At 48.4% G+C, this 23,422-nt stretch overlaps 1 protein-coding gene across 1 annotated transcript in view; it reads left to right on the forward strand.

Annotated features, from left to right (window-relative positions):
* LOC120022010 (CUB and sushi domain-containing protein 3-like) overlaps window positions 1-23,422 on the forward strand; it is an 803,421-nt gene that overhangs the window by 774,308 nt on the left and 5,691 nt on the right. The window contains exons 63-66 of the mRNA XM_038965812.1: window positions 11,236-11,347; window positions 17,588-17,767; window positions 18,798-18,863; window positions 20,246-20,404. Coding sequence (XP_038821740.1) covers window positions 11,236-11,347; window positions 17,588-17,767; window positions 18,798-18,863; window positions 20,246-20,404 — 517 coding nt within the window. The remainder of the gene's footprint in view (window positions 1-11,235; window positions 11,348-17,587; window positions 17,768-18,797; window positions 18,864-20,245; window positions 20,405-23,422) is intronic.

Raw genomic sequence — 23,422 nt, forward strand, 5'->3', positions numbered from 1 at the left:
GGAACCGTAAAATGGCAGCCATCTCCTCCGGTGCCATTATCTATCTGTGCGTAAACCATGAGTGGGATCATTTTGAGTGTATGTAAATTTATGCACAGCCATGACCATGCTTACGCACAGGTGGTGGAATAAGGGAACTGCTTGACAAGCATAGCATGGGGAAAATATATGTTGAAGGGAGGGGGTACTGTCACGTCTACTCCCGCTCCCCCTCTCTGGCGCTCGACGTCGCCAGTTTACTCATTATTACGCACACCTGCCACCATCGTTACGCGCACCTGCGCCTGATGAGACTCATCTGGACTCCATCACCTTCCTGATTACCTACCCTATATCTGTCAGTCCCTTTGGTTCTTTCCACAGGCGTTATTGATTCTGTTTCTGTGTTTCATGTCTGTACGCTACTCGTGTTTCTTGTTTTGTTCCATGTTCCGTTATTTGTTACATGTACTCCCTGTACTTGCTTCCTGAGTCTTAGCGTACATGTTACAGGCTGGGCCACTCAAAGACATTCAGAGACTTGTCCCGAAGATACTCCTGCGTTGTCTTGGCTGTGTGCTTAGGGTCGTTGTCCTGTTGGAAGGTGAACCTTCGGCCCAGTCTGAGGTCCTGAGTGCTCTGGAGCAGGTTTTCATCAAGGATCTCTCTGTACTTTGCTCCATTCATCTTTCCCTCGATCCTGACTAGTCTTCCAGTCCCTGCCGCTGAAAAACATCTCCACAGCATGATGCTGCCACCACCATGCTTCACCGTAGGGATGGTATTGGCCAGGTGATGAGCGGTGCCTGGTTTCCTCCAGACGTGACGCTTGGCATTCAGGCCATAGAGTTCAATCTTGGTTTCATCAGACCAGAGAATCTTGTTTCTCATGGTCAGAGAGTCCTTTCGGTGCCATTTGGAAACTCCAAGTGGGCTGTCATGTTCCTTTTACTGAGGAGTGGCTTCCGTCTGGCCACTGTACCATAAAGGCTCCCGAGTGGCGCAGCGGTCTAAGACACTGCATCTCAGTGCTTGAGGCGTCACCCTGGTTCAAATCTAAAGTCCCATAGGGCGGTGCACAATTGGCCCAGCGTCATCTGGGTTTGGCTCGTGTGAGCTGTCATTGTAAATAAGAATTTGTTCTTAACTGACTTGCCTAGTTAAATAAAGGCTACATTTTTTTGTATTCTGACGCCTTCACTTTTTCCACATTTTGTTATGTTACAGCCTTATTCTAAAATGTATTAAATAAAATAAAAATTGTCATCAATCTACACACAATACCCCACAATGACAACGCGAAAACAGTTTTTTTAATGTTTTGAATTTTTTTCCACAAAAATACATTATTTACATGAGTATTCAGACACTTTGCTATGAGACTCGAAATTGAGGTCAGGTGCATCCTGTCACATCATGATTACCCTTTAGATGTTTCTACAACTTGATTGGAGTCCACCTGTGGTAAATTCAATTGATTGGACATGATTTGGAAAGGTACACATCTGTCTATATAAGGTCCCACTGTTGACAGTGCATGTCAGAGAAAAATCAAGCCATGAGGTTGAAGGAATTGTCCGTAGAGCTCCGAGACAGGATTGAGTTGAGGCACAGATCTGGGGAAGGGTACTAAAACATTTCTGCAGCATTGAAGGTCCCCAAGAACACAGTGGCCTCCATCATTCTTAAATGAAAGAAGTTTGGATCCACCAAGACTCTTCCTAGAGCTGGCCGCCCGGCCAAAACTGAGCAATCGGGGGAGGGGAGGTGACCAAAAACCTCAATGGTCACTCTGACAGAGGTCCAGAGTTCCTCTTTGGAGATGGGAGAACCTTCCAGAAGGACAACCATCTCTGCAGCACTCCACCAATCAGGCCTTTACATGTTTAAATGTTTTCTTTTAAATTGAACCTTTATTTAACTAGGCAAGTCAGTTAAGAACAAATTCTTATTTACAATGATGGCCTACCGGGGAACAGTGGGTTAACTGCCTTGTTCAGGGGCAGAATGACAGATTTTTACCTTGTCAGCTCGGGGATTCAATCCAGCAACCTTTTGGTTACTAGCCCAACACTCTAACCACTAGGCTATCTGCCACCAGTATGAGTGCACTATATCTTGACATGCTAGCAATATCATATAATTTGACCACATCAGTGCATTTGTTACAATAATAATCCATATCAAGTACAGTAATTTGTTAAATAAAAGGCATATCTGAAAGTCAAACCATTGTTGACATACTATAAAAGACTGAGGTAATGGGAAATCGAAAAAGGGATGTCTGATCTTGCTCTGTTGGAAGATTTGGCCCATGCTGCATTTCGCAGAGGGAACAGATTGTCTCATCAGATATCGTTTCCCAAAACCAATCTCATAGGATTTTTGCAAAGATTTGAGACCTACTTTAAAAAGGAAACACATGCCATTCCGGTGCACAACCATGTGCTATCCATCTTGGGGTTTTTGGCAACGGGCACTTTTCAACAGGAGCTTGCCGATCGGCATCTCACAGCCCTTGATGAGCCAAAACAAACAGTAACATACAATTTCAATACAAGATTGCACAACAAGTTGAAGTCAAGAGGGGTTTCTTTGACATGATGCCATCAATGAATTCCCAAATACGAATAGAGAAATAGACGGCAGCCACATCGACATAAAAGAACCATCCCAAAAGGATTTCAACTATGTGAACAGAAAAGTCTTCCCCTCTAAATGTACAGGTGACAGGTTAAGTGATGATCAAAAGATGCTACTGAATGTGGTGGCCAGGTGGAACTCACAACTCGTTCATTCTGCAGAACAATAGTTGGCCTATATGCCTACAGGAGGGAGCTGTTGAGGATGGATGGCTTATTGGTCAGTGTTGTCTAATCATTTGAAGTAACTTCAATTGTCCTAATAGTCCTCTCTTTGTAGCTATGTTTCTCTTTTTACTGGTCAAGTCACAACTGAGCGAACCAAATAAAACATTTTGGTTGTACTCAACCTCTGACACTGGCATCTCTATTTCAGTCTCAGAAACATGTTTTTTAATTAGTTGTGCCGTTGTATGTCATGGTACGGCATTGTATATTCCCCATGGGTTGAAGGGATGAATTGACCATATAAGGTTAATTAGGGGCGTTTCGAAATGCAAATCGCCAAGGTTCTGCATGAGCACTGAGGCTGAGAACAATTGATATTCATCAATGGTTATCTCCTACCGGTGTGTGTAACTCTCATAGGAGTGTTTGATAAAGTACACTTTTTCTATGCATACAGACATTATAAATTCTGTTCGTAAGTAGTATTTTAGAATAGTTTCTACGCAATATTGATAAATGAAGCCCCAGGAATTCCAAATGTTGTGCGCGCAGGGTACACTAAATTAAAAGAGTTGCAGCCAAGGGGTGGGGAGTGTCTGTTAAGCCTAAAGGGAGAGGAACGAACAGGTATAGAAAACGCACACATGGCTGCCAAAGCTGCAAAAGAGAAAAATGAGATCATCAGAAAATAACTAGGTAAGATTCTCAAGTGAGACAGTGGTGTGAAGCCCTCCTCTCCTTCCTTTCTCAAACAACTCCTCAGAACAACTCCTCAGAACAACTCGGCAAAACAACTCCTCAGAACAACTCCTCAGAACAACTCCTCAGAACAACTCGGCAAAACAACTCCTCAGAACAACTCCTCAGAACAACTCCTCAGAACAACTCCTCAGAACAACTCCGCAGAACAACTCCTCAGAACAACTCCTCAGAACAACTCCTCAGAACAACTCCTCAGAACAGCTCCTCAGAACAACTCCTCAGAACCATCTTTGTTTTGGCGATGGCCTTAGTTTTGCGACGAAACCGCCGTTGACAGCTGAGGAAACAAGGGAGACTGAAGTACTAACACCAATTGACCATTGCCTTGCAGAGGTGAAGTGCACACCTCCCTGTACTAATTGCTGATTGCTTCGGAGAGGAGAAACCACCCTCCCCTCCAATACAGCCACTGATTACCAAGATAACAACAGTTGCAAATTGCCCTGCCCCTTAATCCTGGTTGATGTGTAAACAATCATCTGCAAGTTAATAGCAGTCAGCAGTTCACACACCAAGAAGGCTACTGGGAAGACAGGCAGCACTTAAAGTAGATGCCCCTAGCTAGCAAAAAGACAGATGAAGACTACCTATAGAATGATGATGATTATGATGATGAGCATGGTGATGGTGGATATTTCTGATGAAGAAGACATTTTCATATAAGAACAAAAAAAAGCTATGAAACACCTTACCATGGTGTACGTTACTGTTCACAAATATCACGAGCAAGCTAGAAAACAGTGTTGATGCTGAGAATAGAGTCTAACCCTGTTTGTGTTTACAAGGGTTCATATTTGTGTGGCTATTATTTCATTGTGTGTGCGTGCGTCCATTATATTTGTGCGTGCATGTGCATATGCATGCTTCCATCCATGTTTCTATCCGTGCTCCCTTGTGTGTGTGTGTGTGTGTGTGTGTGTGTGTGTGTGTGTGTGTGTGTGTGTGTGTGTGTGTGTGTGTGTGTGTGTGTGTGTGTGTGTGGTGTGTTGTGGTGTGTTGTGTGTGTGTGTTTCTGACCGTACTGGAGTCCTATGGTGTCTACACAGCGGGACCTGTAAACACAAGCAGTCCTTCCTCCGTTCCATGTCCCTAATGAGCCTTAAAACGCTACAACTTTCCCCCACCAACAGATCTGTGTTTACGTTGTTAGGACTGATAAATGGCAAAACTGTACGGCAAATTGCCGTGATTTGTCTGGGAAAAGAGAAACACATTTGCTGCATGGCTTGCCTCTAATTGTGAATTAAAAAGAAAGGCAGCAAATATCAAATGACATAAAAGTGAAGAGCAGCATGTAGTCAAAGACAACAGTGTTTTCCTCCTGTCCTGGGGTTCTGTTGCATCATAAACAGTCTATTAGAAAGAATACATCTATCTAGCGCACATTGTACTAAATCATCAATCCATTCTAGACTTATCAGTAAACACTAGTACATTATACAGTGTTCAGAGCTACGCTGGTGGACCACCACTAGATAAAGGAGATGGTTACACACAGAACACACAGAACACACGGAACACACGGAACACATGGAACACACGGAACACACGGAACACATGGAACACACGGAACACACGGAACACACGGAACACAGAAGGGAAGGGGAGAGTTATTTCTCATTGCTATTTCGGTAGCTCCTCCTTATTAAGTCAAGACATGGAAAAGAGCTCCCGCGTCTTGTAACATGAATGAACTTTAGGAATATTTTCGCCAGGGGAAAAGGAGTGAGAGGGAGGAAGGGGGTAGAGAAGGGCTTGAGGGCTCTTGCCGGGAATGAACTTTATTCATATTTTTGTCAGGGGATAAATATAATATGGAGTGAGAGGGAGGAGGAGGAGGAGTGCGAGGAAGGGTTCCTGCCCGAATGCGCTGGCATTAAGAATTCAAGCCTTATTGTAACATTTGGGGTCAAGTCATGCCCAGGCTTCAGAGAGAACAGTGAAATATCAGGCTTTCACGCCCATAAATCATTTGTCTCGCCCTCAGGAGGGAGGGAGGGAGGGAGGGAGGGAGGGAGAGAGAGAGAGAGGGAGGGAGAGAGAGAGGGAGAGAGGGAGAGAGGGAGAGAGAGAGAGAGAGAGAGATTAAGAAATTAGATAGATAGAGAGAGAGAGAGAGAGAGAGAGAGAGAGAGAGAGATTAAGAAATTAGATAGATAGAGAGAGAGAGGGAGAGGGAGAGAGAGCGATTAAGAAATTAGATAGATAGAGAGAGATGGGAGAGAGAGGGACAGGGGAGGAGAAGGAGAGGCGAGGAGACTTTGCTGGCTGCAGCCTAATGATATTGAAGCAAAGTGAAGGAGATATTGTATCCCAGAGATAAGGCCATGAGTCTTATTACTCGTCAGACTGTGTTTCAGCACCGGGGACGACGTGTTAATCAATTAATGTGTGAAGCCACTGTGTCATTCCATGACACGTTTTCATATTTCACTCCCCAGGCTCTGTCACACACATAGACACGCACACACACACATAGAGTCGTGAATGCACACACACACACACACACACATGGACTCAAACACATCTACACACACACACATGCAAACAGAGGAAGGCTGAGAGAGCTGAAAAGAGCTGACAAGGGCTAATCTGATATGTCGCTCTTTGAAAGGGCATCAGTGATCAGTCTGAACCAGGGAACGTGTTGGTTTGATGTATGCTGCTTAAACGAAACCTTTCATAGGGATTCAAGAGTTGACACGTGTGTGTGTACATCACAGCCTTTGTTTGATAGCAACATCAAAGGTGATATCAAACTGGCCTTTAAATTGAAGCACTCCTATTCCTAGCTAGCCTGACCCCTCACGCTGAATACTCCCGCTGCTCTATTCCTAGCTAGCCTGACCCCTCACGCTGAATACTCCCGCTGCTCTATTCCTAGCTAGCCTGACCCCTCACGCTGAATACTCCCGCTGCTCTATTCCTAGCTAGCCTGACCCCTCACGCTGAATACTCCCGCTGCTCTATTCCTAGCTAGCCTGACCCCTCACGCTGAATACTCCCGCTGCTCTATTCCTAGCTAGCCTGACCCCTCACGCTGAATACTCCCGCTGCTCTATTCCTAGCTAGCCTGACCCCTCACGCTGAATACTCCCGCTGCTCTATTCCTAGCTAGCCTGACCCCTCACGCTGAATACTCCCGCTGCTCTATTCCTAGCTAGCCTGACCCCTCACGCTGAATACTCCCGCTGCTCTATTCCTAGCTAGCCTGACCCCTCACGCTGAATACTCCCGCTGCTCTATTCCTAGCTAGCCTGACCCCTCACGCTGAATACTCCCGCTGCTCTATTCCTAGCTAGCCTGAGCCCTCACGCTGAATACTCCCGCTGCTCTATTCCTAGCTAGCCTGAGCCCTCACGCTGAATACTCCCGCTGCTCTATTCCTAGCTAGCCTGACCCCTCACGCTGAATACTCCCGCTGCTCTATTCCTAGCTAGCCTGACTCCTCACGCTGAATACTCCCGCTGCTCTATTCCTAGCTAGCCTGACCCCTCACGCTGAACACTCTCGCTGCTCTATTCCTCGCTAGCCTGACCCCTCACGCTGAACACTCCCGCTGCTCTATTCCTAGCTAGCCTGACTCCTCACGCTGAATACTCCCGCTGCTCTATTCCTAGGTAGCATGACCCCTCACGCTGAATACTCCCGCTGCTCTATTCCTAGCTAGCCTGACCCCTCACGCTGAATACTCCCGCTGCTCTATTCCTAGCTAGCCTGACCCCTCACGCTGAATACTCCCGCTGCTCTATTCATAGCTAGCCTGACCCCTCACGCTGAATACTCCCGCTGCTCTATTCCTAGCTAGCCTGACCCCTCACGCTGAATACTCCCGCTGCTCTATTCCTAGCTAGCCTGACCCCTCACGCTGAATACTCCCGCTGCTCTATTCCTAGCTAGCCTGACCCCTCACGCTGAATACTCCCGCTGCTCTATTCCTAGCTAGCCTGACTCCTCACGCTGAATACTCCCGCTGCTCTATTCCTAGCTAGCCTGACCCCTCACGCTGAATACTCCCGCTGCTCTATTCCTAGCTAGCCTGACCCCTCACGCTGAATACTCCCGCTGCTCTATTCCTAGCTAGCCTGACCCCTCACGCTGAACACTCTCGCTGCTCTATTCCTCGCTAGCCTGACCCCTCACGCTGAACACTCCCGCTGCTCTATTCCTAGCTAGCCTGACTCCTCACGCTGAATACTCCCGCTGCTCTATTCCTAGGTAGCATGACCCCTCACGCTGAATACTCCCGCTGCTCTATAACTAGCTAGCCTGACCCCTCACGCTGAATACTCCCGCTGCTCTATTCCTAGCTAGCCTGACCCCTCACGCTGAATACTCCCGCTGCTCTATTCCTAGCTAGCCTGACCCCTCACGCTGAATACTCCCGCTGCTCTATTCCTAGCTAGCCTGACCCCTCACGCTGAATACTCCCGCTGCTCTATTCCTAGCTAGCCTGACCCCTCACGCTGAATACTCCCGCTGCTCTATTCCTAGCTAGCCTGACCCCTCACGCTGAATACTCCCGCTGCTCTATTCCTAGCTAGCCTGACCCCTCACGCTGAATACTCCCGCTGCTCTATTCCTAGCTAGCCTGACCCCTCACGCTGAATACTCCCGCTGCTCTATTCCTAGCTAGCCTGACCCCTCACGCTGAATACTCCCGCTGCTCTATTCCTAGCTAGCCTGACCCCTCACGCTGAATACTCCCGCTGCTCTATTCCTAGCTAGCCTGACCCCTCACGCTGAATACTCCCGCTGCTCTATTCCTAGCTAGCCTGACCCCTCACGCTGAATACTCCCGCTGCTCTATTCCTAGCTAGCCTGAGCCCTCACGCTGAATACTCCCGCTGCTCTATTCCTAGCTAGCCTGACCCCTCACGCTGAATACTCCCGCTGCTCTATTCCTAGCTAGCCTGACCCCTCACGCTGAATACTCCCGCTGCTCTATTCCTAGCTAGCCTGACTCCTCACGCTGAATACTCCCGCTGCTCTATTCCTAGCTAGCCTGACCCCTCACGCTGAACACTCTCGCTGCTCTATTCCTCGCTAGCCTGACCCCTCACGCTGAACACTCCCGCTGCTCTATTCCTAGCTAGCCTGACTCCTCACGCTGAATACTCCCGCTGCTCTATTCCTAGGTAGCATGACCCCTCACGCTGAATACTCCCGCTGCTCTATTCCTAGCTAGCCTGACCCCTCACGCTGAATACTCCCGCTGCTCTATTCCTAGCTAGCCTGACCCCTCACGCTGAGTACTCCCGCTGCTCTATTCATAGCTAGCCTGACCCCTCACGCTGAATACTCCCGCTGCTCTATTCCTAGCTAGCCTGACCCCTCACGCTGAATACTCCCGCTGCTCTATTCCTAGCTAGCCTGACCCCTCACGCTGAATACTCCCGCTGCTCTATTCCTAGCTAGCCTGACCCCTCACGCTGAATACTCCCGCTGCTCTATTCCTAGCTAGCCTGACTCCTCACGCTGAATACTCCCGCTGCTCTATTCCTAGCTAGCCTGACCCCTCACGCTGAATACTCCCGCTGCTCTATTCCTAGCTAGCCTGACCCCTCACGCTGAATACTCCCGCTGCTCTATTCCTAGCTAGCCTGACCCCTCACGCTGAACACTCTCGCTGCTCTATTCCTCGCTAGCCTGACCCCTCACGCTGAACACTCCCGCTGCTCTATTCCTAGCTAGCCTGACTCCTCACGCTGAATACTCCCGCTGCTCTATTCCTAGGTAGCATGACCCCTCACGCTGAATACTCCCGCTGCTCTATTCCTAGCTAGCCTGACCCCTCACGCTGAATACTCCCGCTGCTCTATTCCTAGCTAGCCTGACTCCTCACGCTGAATACTCCCGCTGCTCTATTCCTAGGTAGCATGACTCCTCACGCTGAATACTCCTGCTGCTCTATTCCTAGCTAGCCTGACCCCTCACGCTGAATACTCCCTCTGATCTATTCCCAGCTAGCCTGACCCCTCACGCTGAATACTCCCGCTGATCTATTCCCAGCTAGCCTGACCCTTCACGCTAAATACTCCCGCTGATCTATTCCTAGCTAGCCTGACCCCTCACGCTGAATACTCCCTCTGATCTATTCCTAGCTAGCCTGACCCCTCACGCTGAATACTCCAGCTGATCTATTCCTAGCTAGCCTGACCCCTCACGCTGAATACTCCCGCTGCTCTATTCCTAGCTAGCATGACCCTTCACGCTGAATACTCCAGCTGATCTATTCCTAGCTAGCCTGACTCCTCACGCTGAATACTCCCGCTGCTCTATTCCTAGCTAGCCTGACTCCTCACGCTGAATACTCCCGCTGCTCTATTCCTAGGTAGCCTGACCCCTCACGCTGAATACTCCCGCTGCTCTATTCCTAGCTAGCCTGACCCCTCACGCTGAACACTCCCGCTGCTCTATTCCTAGCTAGCCTGACCCCTCACGCTGAATACTCCCGCTGCTCTATTCCTAGCTAGCCTGACCCCTCACGCTGAATACTCCCGCTGCTCTATTCCTAGCTAGCCTGACCCCTCACGCTGAATACTCCCGCTGCTCTATTCCTAGCTAGCCTGACCCCTCACGCTGAACACTCCCGCTGCTCTATTCCTAGCTAGCCTGACCCCTCACGCTGAATACTCCCGCTGCTCTATTCCTAGCTAGCCTGACCCCTCACGCTGAATACTCCAGCTGCTCTATTCCTAGCTAGCCTGACCCCTCACGCTGAATACTCCAGCTGATCTATTCCTAGCTAGCCTGACCCCTCACGCTGAATACTCCCGCTGCTCTATTCCTAGCTAGCCTGACCCCTCACGCTGAATACTCCCGCTGCTCTATTCCTAGCTAGCCTGACCCCTCACGCTGAATACTCCAGCTGCTCTATTCCTAGCTAGCCTGACCCCTCACGCTGAACACTCCCGCTGCTCTATTCCTAGGTAGCCTGACCCCTCACGCTGAATACTCCCGCTGCTCTATTCCTAGCTATCCTGACCCCTCACGCTGAATACTCCCGCTGCTCTATTCCTAGCTAGCCTGACCCCTCACGCTGAACACTCCCGCTGCTCTATTCCTAGCTAGCCTGACCCCTCACGCTGAATACTCCCGCTGCTCTATTCCTAGCTAGCCATACCCCTCACGCTGAACACTCCCGCTGCTCTATTCCTAGCTAGCCTGACCCCTCACGCTGAATACTCCCGCTGCTCTATTCCTAGCTAGCCTGACCCCTCACGCTGAATACTCCAGCTGATCTATTCCTAGCTAGCTTGACTCCTCACGCTGAATACTCCCTCTGATCTATTCCTAGCTAGCCTGACCCCTCACGCTGAATACTCCCGCTGATCTTTTCCTAGCTAGCTTGACTCCTCACGCTGAATACTCCCGCTGCTCTATTCCTAGCTAGCCTGACCCCTCACGCTGAATACTCCCGCTGCTCTATTCCTAGCTAGCCTGACTCCTCACGCTGAATACTCCCGCTGCTCTATTCCTAGCTAGCCTGACTCCTCACGCTGAATACTCCCGCTGATCTTTTCCTAGCTAGCTTGACTCCTCACGCTTGAAGCCCAAGGACTTTGGGCTTCAAGCGTGAGTGTGTGTGTGTGTGTGTATGTGTTGTGTTGTGTTGTGTTTCTCTACTCCTGCGCCTATTGGAAATGCAGGTGCACTCAGTTGTCTCTCTACTCTAACACAGGTGGGCAGCATGGTGGCGTTCCAGTGCCAGCTGGGTCACCTGCTCCAGGGCTCCACCACCCGGCTCTGCCAGGCGGACCTTACCTGGAGCGGCTCCCAGCCAGAGTGTATCCGTGAGTCACATCACACCCCCTACTGCCGTGGTTCTGATGATGTCACGGGTATCAGAGGGTATAGCTACAGCCGTTATTGTGACTGGGTCATAGAGGGACAGTATAGTGAGGGGGTGGTTCTCAAACCTCTCCTGGGGACCCTCAGACATTTTCACAATTTGTTGTAGCCCTGAACTAACTCACCTGATTCACCTAGTCAAGGGCTTGATGATTAGTTGACTAGTTGAATCAGGAGTGCTAGCTGTGGAATCGATCAAATACATGGAACGGTCCCCAGAAGAGGTTTGAGAACCACCCCACACTGTCCCTCTGTGATGCCAAGTCACAACAACTGCTGTAGCTATACCCTCTGATGCCCATGATGACATCATCATAGGAAAATCCCGCATTATATAATTGCATTTATATGGTCATCCCATTCTAGGATTATATTTCTATGATAAACCCATTCTAGGATTCTAGTTCTATGGTCAACCCATTCTAGGATCGTATTTTTATGGTCCTGCCATTCTAGGATTCTATTTCTATGGTCAACCCATTATAGGATTGTATATATCGTCAACCCGTTCTATGATTCTATTTCTATGGTCAGCCCATTCTACGATTATGTTTCTATGGTCAACCTATTCTAGGATTCTGTTTCTATAGTCAGTCCATCCCCGACTCTAGCTAGGGTCCTCCATGATATCCGTCACTTCTGGCCATTCTCACTGACATCACTCTGACCGTGACATGTCACTCTGACCACATCACCGTGTTCATCTGTAAAATAAACACATCTTAGGAACCACTGACAATTTTTTACACATTAGCCACAAAGAGTAAGAAGAGGGAGAGAGAGAGAGGGAGACGTGATGTGGTCCTAACTACACTAGTTTGTCATGGTTCTGCCGTACTGACGCTCAGAAAGTGTGGCTTGTACTGTATATCTTTGAGGATTATACAGTACATCTGTTATGTCAGGCACAGGAGTCTTGCGGGTGATTACATGCAGGTGTTTTGAAAAAAGTTTTGCTTGCATAAGAGCAGTTGGCTGTTTCCTAGGTAACAAGGATCTTAGAAGGATCATGGCACAACTATCTCCGTTAGCGCCTGCTACCGAACCAAAGGGCTTCATTACTTTTTCAATGATAAAGTAGCGCACTCTGCCAAGCTTCAAGGTCATATTTAATAACTGCCACTTTGAAAATTAATTCACATTATTGGAAACAGCAAGGATCATTTTCTACTCTCACCGTCACAGCAGGTGAGCTGATATATCAGAGGGGAAGGATGATTCTCATGAAGAGATAATCTTTATGGAGGTAGACTCAGAGACCTAGCCTAGCGGGAGAGACCCTAACCTTCACATCGGCTCTCTCCCAAATGCCCCCCTTCCCCTGTATAGGGCACTACTTTTGATCAGGGACCATAGGAGAATGTAGTTCACAATATAGGGGATAGGGTGCCGTTTGGAGGCAACCATCCACACGAATCGTCAGTCAGCCCCCCTCAGGGTAGTCTTATCCACTCAGCTACCTCTATGGGGATAGGGTGAGGCAGGATGAGACAGGGTGTGGAGGGTAAAGTGGGGTGTGATGGGGGGGTATAGAGGGGATGGTGGTGGTGGTCTCTTTTTGTCTCTCGCTCTCTCACTCACTCTCTCACTCTCTCTCTCTCTCACTCACTCACTCACTCACTCACTCACTCACTCACTCACTCATTCACTCATTCACTCATTCACTCACTCACCTATCCCAGGAGTGGTAATGTCCCCATCCAGGCAGGGAGGAGAGAAAGACAAACCGTGGTCTTATCTCCCCATACAGCCGGTCTCCATCCCTCTCCACTCACACATGCACGTCACTCCCACGTCACACCATGGCAAAGCACCCACCCCCATCACCCTCTCCATCTAGCAGTATAACGACATAGCACAGTAGTAGTATAAGGATATAGCACTTAGTAGTAGTATGAGAAAATGGTGTTAAAATATGATTTATATACACTAATTAAGTATAGGCTTACCGCAATATTAATGTATTGTATGAGAAAATTATTGGAATACAGATATAATTTCCAGTCAAATGGAAGAAGAAATGCCAGGGTGGCAGTGGATGCACACTCTCTGTCTGCCCAGCCATGGGAAGATACAATCAAAGGCCCCAGCTAGCACATTTGGTTCCTTGGAAGTTGTGGGAACGTACGTTTTTGGTTTCCGATTAGGTTCTAGGAACGAAGCCATAAGTTTCCTGACTGGTAAAACTGAATGTCCTGAGAACGAATGTGAAAACGTACATTTTTAGGTTGCAGGGTGTTTCTGAGAATGTTGTATTATTACTTTGGCACGGCGTCAGTGAGATTTAAACCTATGATCTTCTGTTCTCTGTCCATGGAATTAGTCCACTGCGCCACCAGGATGGAGGCTAGCATGCCATGTTTTTACATGTTAGTCTATTCAAACAGACCCCCATTTCAAAGGAAACAAGCACTCATTAAGATCAGGTGTTGCCAGTTAGTGGACTTGGCCAACACACCTGAACACACTTAACAAGATAGAAGATAGAGTTTTGTTAATGCTGAGAACTGAACCATGTGAGAACATAACAATGTGAGAACATGAATTAAATAGAACCACAAAGAAACCTGTGGGAAACGTTAGGCTGAAGTTCTGAAATTCCCACAGAAGAACGCTGTATCTTAACGTTCTCTGAACTATTTGAGAACATTCCCAATGTCAAACCAGTTCGAAAACGTTCATAGAACATTACTAAAATTGAAATGAAATGTAACCATGTTTGAACTTTTAGGAAAAATTCTGTTAAATTAATGAAATACCAATTTTTTTTGTTTTTTTGTCAAGTTCCTAAAATGTGCTGAGAATGTTCCAAAACCAAGTAACTATTCTGCACCATTCCCAGAAAGTTGTGGGAAGGTTGTATGCAAAATAACCATAGTAAACCACACTCTCACCAAGCTCTAAGAAACATATCGTCCTCAGAACATTATGTGCTAGCTGGGTGAACTCCCTTAAACCAGTTTGTTACATGGCTGACTTAGAGAGCATTGACAGATGGCTACCAATGTCAGATTGCTGTTCACTCCAAGCATCTTTACTCATAACTACATTTCACTCTTTCTGTAATTAGCCTATATTCTGCCAATTGTGTGAAGAAATGTCAACACCCAGTGTCACACAAATGTCATTGATATAGTACAATATGTGTAGGATTACTCACAGTGTGTAATGTAATATTCAGTAACTATACATAGCCCTTTTAATATTGGAATAAACAAAAAAAGAATACTTAAGTCTCACCATAACCTCCAACAGCTATCACACTGCCCCAAAATATCCCCCCGCCTCCTGTACTGTTAATCATCAAGAGACCCATCAACAGACACACACACACACACACACACACACACACACACACACACACACACACACACGCATTCACATATACACACACATACATACACACACATACACACACACACACATACACACACACACATACACGCATACACACACACACACACATACACGCATACACACACACACACACACACACACACACACACACACATACACACACACCCACATACACATACACACACACACATACACACACACAAAAAAATAACCCAAAATAAAAGAGAATTGGTGGGTCAGTTGGAGCATTGCTCCCTCCACATACCTAATCCCAGCCCCTTTTGATCAAAGATGGATGATAGTGGTTCACTGGCTTAGCTGAGTGACTGAGAATCTCCTGCTGTTTGATCTTCCATGGGTTGGTGGGTTGGGGCAGTGACAGGTAAACACACACACACACTGTACACACACACACACTTCTCTTTCACTCTGTGCAGGCTGCCACAACACATCAGTGCATATCTGACCCTTTCTGGGTTGCTCAACTCAACTCCAGGCCATCTCTGTAGACTGTGTAGAATGCAACCATCCATCCCTGAGAAAGTAACCAGTCGTATTCACACACACAGTGCAGCAGTAGGAGGTGTCTTTGTGTTTAGAGTGTTCTGTTTGTCTAAGGTTCTGGGTAGCCAGTGAATCAGTGCAGACTTGGTGTAAGCACATCTAGTCACTTGCAGGATACAAAAAGTGAAGTCATGAAGGAAAGACGTATACCAGCCAGTGACTTTGCAAAATAATGTAAAAGAAAATTCAATAGAACTTTGATGGAGGCTGCAGCTATGGGCAGATGGTGAGAAGAATAGCAGTCAGCTATGGGCAGGTGAGAAGAATAGCAGACAAATATGGGCAGGTGAGAAGAATAGCAGACAGATATGGGCAGGTGAGAAGAATAGCAGACAGATATGGGAAGGTGAGAAGAATAGCAGACATATGGGAAGGTGAGAAGAATAGCAGACAGATATGGGCAGGTGAGAAGAATAGCAGTCAGATATGGGCAGGTGCAGGTGAGAAGAATAGCAGTCAGATATGGGCAGGTGCAGGTGAGAAGAATAGCAGACAGATATGGGGAGGTGAGAAGAATAGCAGACAGACATGGGGAGGTGAGAAGAATAGCAGACAGAAAGGGGAGGTGAGAAGAATAGCAGACAGATATGGGCAGGTGAGAAGAATAGCAGACAGATATGGGCAGGTGAGAAGAATAGCAGACAGATATGGACAGGTGGTGAGAAGAATAGCAGACAGATATGGGAAGGTGAGAAGAATAGCAGACAGATATGGGCAGGTGAGAAGAATAGCAGACAGATATGGGCAGGTGAGAAGAATAGCAGACAGATATGGGCAGGTGAGAAGAATAGCAGACAGATATGGGCAGGTGAGAAGAATAGCAGACAGATATGGGCAGGTGAGAAGAATAGCAGACAGATATGGGCAGGTGAGAAGAATAGCAGACAGATATGGACAGGTGAGAAGAATAGCAGACAGATATGGACAGGTGAGAAGAATAGCAGACAGATATGGGCAGGTGAGAAGAATAGCAGACAGACATGGGGAGGTGAGAAGAATAGCAGACAGACATGGGGAGGTGAGAAGAATAGCAGACAGATATGGACAGGTGAGAAGAATAGCAGACAGATATGGGCAGGTGAGAAGAATAGCAGACAGACATGGGCAGGTGAGAAGAATAGCAGACAGATATGGACAGGTGTTGAGAAGAATAGCAGACAGATATGGGCAGGTGAGAAGAATAGCAGTCAGATATGGGCAGGTGCAGGTGAGAAGAATAGCAGACAGACATGGGGAGGTGAGAAGAATAGCAGACAGATATGTGCAGGTGAGAAGAATAGCAGACAGACATGGGCAGGTGAGAAGAATAGCAGACAGACATGGGCAGGTGAGAAGAATAGCAGACAGACATGGGCAGGTACAGGTGAGAAGAATAGCAGACAGATATGGGCAGGTGAGAAGAATAGCAGACAGATATGGGCAGGTGAGAAGAATAGCAGACAGACATGGGCAGGTGAGAAGAATAGCAGACAGATATGGGCAGGTGAGAAGAATAGCAGACAGACATGGGCAGGTGAGAAGAATAGCAGACAGACATGGGCAGGTGAGAAGAATAGCAGACAGACATGGGCAGGTACAGGTGAGAAGAATAGCAGACAGATATGGGCAGGTGAGAAGAATAGCAGACAGATATGGGCAGGTGAGAAGAATAGCAGACAGACATGGGCAGGTGAGAAGAATAGCAGACAGATATGGGCAGGTGAGAAGAATAGCAGACAGACATGGGCAGGTGAGAAGAATAGCAGACAGATATGGGCAGGTGAGAAGAATAGCAGACAGACATGGGCAGGTGAGAAGAATAGCAGACAGACATGGGCAGGTACAGGTGAGAAGAATAGCAGACAGATATGGGGAGGTGAGAAGAATAGCAGACAGACATGGGCAGGTGAGAAGAATAGCAGACAGACATGGGGAGGTGAGAAGAATAGCAGACAGACATGGGCAGGTACAGGTGAGAAGAATAGCAGACAGATATGGACAGGTACAGGTGAGAAGAATAGCAGACAGATATGGGGAGGTGAGAAGAATAGCAGACAGATATGGGCAGGTACAGGTGAGAAGACTAGCAGACAGACATGGGCAGGTACAGGTGAGAAGAATAGCAGACAGACATGGGCAGGTACAGGTGAGAAGAACCATATTAGTATGTGGAAAAAGCGCATCTCTCTCTTTCTTTCTCCTTTCCTCAGTCTCTCTCATTTGTTCTCCCTCTCCCTCTCCCGCCCTCTTCTCTTCTCCCCCTCCTTCTCCCTCCCTCCCAGCCCACTCGTGTAAGCAGCCAGAGAGCCCGGCCCATGTGGAGGTGATGGGGATGGACCTGCCAGGGTTTGGCTACACCCTCCTCTACTCCTGCCAGGCTGGGTTCTTCCTGTCCGGGGGCTCGGAACACCGCGTCTGCAAGTCCGACGGTACCTGGACCGGGAAGATGCCCATTTGTCGAGGTACAGGACAGGAACATGACATGTCCAGTGTGTTTGTTTGTGTCTGTGTGGCTCCAGGGTGAAGTTCCACCTAACTTTCCACCAATCCTAACCTTAGCCATCCGTGTGTGTGTGTGTGTGTGTGTGTGTGTGTGTGTGTGTGTGTGTGTGTGTGTGTGTGTGTGTGTGTGTGTGTGTGTGTGTGTGTGTGTGTGTGTGTGTGTGTGTGTGTGTGTGTGTGTGTGTGTGTGTAATGGCATATGCTGATACAGTACAGAGGCTCTCTTGTGCCGCAGGCCGTGATTGCAGCCGCAATGGTATGGAGCATATTCACACACACTCCTGGCCACTGCTGCATCGCACAGCTGTGCACTGCAGGCCACAGAGTAATTACACACACATTAACAGATGTGTAATGTTGTGGGAGAAGTTCCCACTGTGCCAGGCTGCTCTGCTACCACTGCAGCAGACAGCATCTTGTGCTATTCTAGTGTCTATCATGCCAGTGCAGTGGAACAGACAGGACACCGATGGCACTTACCTTCACTGTCATGTAGAGGGCCACAGAACACGCCCTACTGCATAACCCCATGCATGCTTATTTCTGGGGTTCTCACTTCATCTTGTTTCTTCTTACCAGATACCTTTTATACTTTTATTACCAAAAACATAATGAGAGGAAAGCTTGCAAGTAAGCATGTCATTGTACTATGTAGACTTCGCTGTATCCTGTGAATATCCGTAGGACAAATCAACTTTGATTTGATTAGATTTTCTATCATTTGTACAAGATGTCATGCTTGACTTTTACATTCCAGGACACACCATATGCATTTATTACCCAGATTACCCAGATCCAGACATTTAGAAATTCCACATCCAGAACTCTAAATGGAACTGACAATAGAACTCAGAATTCGACCCCAAGGAGTTAAATTGCATTATCTGTTGATGTGTGTTGCTGATGCACATCATTACATGATTAGAAGTCCCCACATGGGGAAGTTGATGTGATATAATGGGACTAATGCTCTTTTTTTGTCTCCTATAGCTGGGTCCAAACTCTCAGAGAAGCCCATCAAGCCAGTGGCAGGGACACCCAGTCCCAAGCTGAACGGTGAGTGCCTGACTGAAGTGTCATCAACACACACACACACACACACACACACACACACACACACACACACACACACACACACACACACACACACACACACACACACACACACACACCAAAAAGAGCAATGTTCTGATTACAAAATACTACTCTGATGCCGGTACTGTAAAGTGCAGCTAGCATTCACAACAGAATGAATATGAACAGCTTCATCTGGCCTCGCAGGGGGCGAGCGCTTCGCTAATAGCACCTCAGAAGGACTGGTGTCCTTAATTCAATCTTGAGTGCCCCTCTTGAGGGACTAGAAGTTAATGAAGACTGGAAAAAGTGAGTCTGACGGTAAAACGTCCCGGCAGCACAGGCCTGACAGTCTTACGCTCTCTCTCGTTCTCTCTCTCTCTCTCTTTCTCTTTTACTCTTTCTCTCTCTCACGGAGTAATCTGTGGTGCAGTGATATAGCAGCCCAACCATCCCAAAGTTTCCACTGCCTTCATAACAAGTTTAACATTTATCAACTTGGAGAGGAACTAAGTTTTTTAAAAGCTTGGAGGTAAATTACTAAGTTTGACATACTCTGAGTGTCACGTTTTAGGGAAAACCCAGATGCAGACAGTGTTGAAGTAACAACAGTTTATTACTAGAACAGGGGCATGCAAAACGCCAGGTCAAGGGCAGGCAGAGGTCAGTAATCCAGATCAGATTCAAAAGGTACAGAACGGCAGGCAGGCTCAGGGTCAGGGCAGGCAGTCTCAGGGTCAGGGCAGGCAGAGGTTAATAATCCAGGGTGGTGTGACAAGGTACAGAACGGCAGGCAGGCTCAGGGTCAGGGCAGGCAGAATGGTCAAAACCGGGAAAACTAGAAAACAGGAACTATAGAAAAAGACAGGAGCAATGGGGAAAATGCTGTTAGGCTTGACGGACAAAACGAACTGGCAACAGAAAAACAGAGAACACTGGTATAAATGGGTATAAAAATGGGAATAATGGGGGAAGATGGGCAACACCTGGAGGGGGGTGGAAACAAGCACAAAGTGAAACAGATCAGGGTGTGACACAGGATGAAAGGTCCCAGGGCCCTGTGTCTGTGAACATTAGTAGTATTTGATCAATCATGATGAATTCTATAGACTTACAAACAGTGACAGTATGACTTAACCAAGGTCTTATTTTTCTGTTTTCCTCTTATTTCTTAAAATATTTGTTCAGTTTTATTGAAAGAATAGAAATGAAAAGGGAAGACAGTGTGAAGACCGGTGGGGCCAGGATTCGATCCCACGCAGGCAAGCGCAGGCAAGGGGATGGCGTGTGGACTAAACCGCTTGACCAACCTCAGGCACAACCAAGGCCCTCTAATAATCAATATTGTCTATGCTCTGTTTCAGTTCCTGATGACGTCTTTGCTCCTAACTATATATGGAAGGGTTCATACAACTACAAGGGAAGAAAACAACCAATGACTCTGAGTATCACAAGCTTTAACGCCACCACGGGAAGGGTTAACGTATCCTTGACCAATAGCAACATGGAATTGCTGCTTTCAGGTACGACATCTGCATTTTACGCCATATTACACAGAGAGGACACGCTAGGCAAGGTCCCTAGCCACTCCTTGAACACACACACACACACAGATGAATACACACAGATTCACACACACATAGCATGTCATCATGTAGTCACTGGAGTAGAATGAGGCGTTTCAGATGCAGAGTTTCTCTCCCACAATATGCATATGACTAGAAATGAGTGTTACTAAACATAGCTGACATCGTTTGATTGGTAGGGCCTTAATGTCAGACGGTGTCCATTTAGGACTGTATCTACTTAGTGGGAAATTCAATTATGTTGTTTATTTGCCTGTGTGGAGGACATTTGCTAACATAGAAAAGGGCATTTATGGTCTGTCTGATCTGAGAACATGTTTTGAGTTGAGGTGTTTTGATTTTTCAGTGTGCTGTAATTGATTTGAAAGCTATGACTCATTTATTTCATATTCATTTTTGGGGGGTGTTTTCGCATAGCCCCTTAATATAATATTTATTCTGTCCCTTAATGTACCTTCATTAGTGTAGCCTAATGGATGTGTAAAACCCCCCACATTTCTCTTAAATGAAATATTAATCTGATCTGACAAATCTTTCACGGATTTACCATAATTATCTGGAGAGAAGAGTCCCCTTCTCCTCTTCCCCCCCACTCCTTTCCTCTCACTCCTTCTCCTCTTCCCCCCAATCCTTCCCTCTCATTCCTTTCCTCTCACTCCTTCTCCTCTTCCCCTTCACTCCTTCCACCCTCACTCCTCCGACACTCCTTCCCCCCTTCTCCTCTTCCCCCCTGACTCCTTCCCCCTGACTCCTTTCCCCCTCACTCCTTCTCCTCTTCCTCCCTCACTCCTTCCCCCCTTCTCCTCTTCCTCCCTCACTCCTTCCCCCTCACTCCTCACTCCTTTCCCCCTCAGTCCTTCCCCTCACTCCTTCTCCCCTCACTCCTTCCCCTCACTCCGTTCCCCATCACTCCTTCCCCCTCTCTTCTTCTCCCCTCTCTTCTTCTCCCCTCTCTTCTTCTCCCCTCACTCCTTTCCCCTCACTCCTTTCCCCTCACTCCTTCTCCCCTCACTCCTTCTCCCATCACTCCTTCTCCCCTCACTCCTTCCCCCTCACCCCTTCCCCTCACTCCTTTCCCCATCACTCCTTCCCCCTCACTCCTTCCCCCTCTCTTCTTCTCCCCTCACTCCTTCCCCATCACTCCTTTCCCCCTCACTCCTTCTCCCCTCACTCCTTTTCCCCTCACTCCTTCTCCCCTCACTCCTTCCCCTCACTCCTTTCCCCATCACTCCTTCTCCCATCACTCCTTCCCCCTCTCTTCTTCTCCCCTCACTCCTTCCCCATCCCTCCTTCCCCCTCACTCCTTCCCCCTCTCTTCTTCTCCCCTCACTCCTTCCCACTCACTTCTTTCCCCTCACTCCTTCTCCCCTCACTCCTCCCCCTCACTCCTTTCCCCATCACTCCTTCTCCCCTCACTCCTCCCCCTCACTCCTTCTCCCCTCACTCCTTCTCCCTCACTCCTTCCCCCTCGCTTCTTCTCCCCTCACTCCTTCTCCCCTCACTCCTCCCCCTCACTCCTTCCCCCATCACTCCTTCTCCCCTCACTCCTTCTCCCTCACTCCTTCTCCCCATCACTCCTTCCCCCTCTCTTCTTCTCCCCTCACTCCTCCCCCTCACTCCTTTCCCCATCACTCCTTCTCCCCTCACTCCTTCTCCCTCACTCCTTCCCCCTCGCTTCTTCTCCCCTCACTCCTTCTCCCCTCACTCCTCCCCCTCACTCCTTTCCCCATCACTCCTTCTCCCCTCACTCCTTCTCCCTCCCTCCTTCCCCCTCGCTTCTTCTCCCCTCACTCCTCCCCCTCACTCCTTTCCCCATCACTCCTTCTCCCCTCACTCCTTCTCCCTCACTCCTTCTCCCCTCACTCCTTTCCCCATCACTCCTTCCCCCTCGCTTCTTCTCCCCTCACTCCTTCTCCCCTCACTCCTCCCCCTCACTCCTTTCCCCATCACTCCTTCTCCCCTCACTCCTTCTCCCTCACTCCTTCCCCCTCGCTTCTTCTCCCCTCACTCCTCCCCCTCACTCCTTTCCCATCACTCCTTCTCCCCTCACTCCTTCTCCCTCACTCCTTCTCCCCTCACTCCTTTCCCCATCACTCCTTCCCCCTCGCTTCTTCTCCCCTCACTCCTTCTCCCCTCACTCCTCCCCCTCACTCATTTCCCCATCACTCCTTCTCCCCTCACTCCTTCTCCCTCACTCCTTCCCCCTCGCTTCTTCTCCCATCACTCCTTCTCCCCTCACTCCTTTCCCCCCTCACTCCTTCTCCCCTCACTCCTTTCACCATCACTCCTTCTCCCCATCACTCCTTCTCCCCTCACTCCTTTCCCCATCACTCCTTCCCCCTCTCTTCTTCTCCCCTCACTCCTTCCCCTCACTCCTTTCCCCATCACTCCTTTCCCCCTCACTCCTTCTCCCCTCACTCCTTTCCCCATCACTCCTTTCCCCATCACTCCTTCTCCCCATCACTCCTTCTCCCCTCACTCCTTCCCCATCACTCCATCTCCCCTCACTCCTTCCCCATCACTCCATCTCCCCTCACTCCTTTCCCCTCACTCCTTTCCCCCTCACTCCTTCTCCCCTCTCTTCTTCTCCCCTCACTCCTTTCCCCCTCACTCCTTCTCCCCATCACTCCTTCTCCCCTCACTCCTTCCCCATCACTCCTTTCCCCCTCACTCCTTCTCCCCTCACTCCTTCTCCCCTCACTCCTTCTCCCCTCACTCCTTTCCCCATCACTCCTTCTCCCATCACTCCTTTCACCATCACTCCTTCTCCCCTCACTCCTTTCACCATCACTCCTTTCCCCTCACTCCTTTCCCCCTCACTCCTTCTCCCCTCACTCCTTCCCCTCACTCCTTTCCCCATCACTTCTTTCCCCCTCACTCCTTCTCCCCTCACTCCTTTCCCCCTCACTACTTCTCCCCTCACTCCTTTCCCCCTCACTCCTTTCCCCATCACTC

Source organism: Salvelinus namaycush, chromosome 27 (genome assembly GCF_016432855.1).
Source record: "Salvelinus namaycush isolate Seneca chromosome 27, SaNama_1.0, whole genome shotgun sequence".
NCBI lineage: Eukaryota > Metazoa > Chordata > Actinopteri > Salmoniformes > Salmonidae > Salvelinus > Salvelinus namaycush.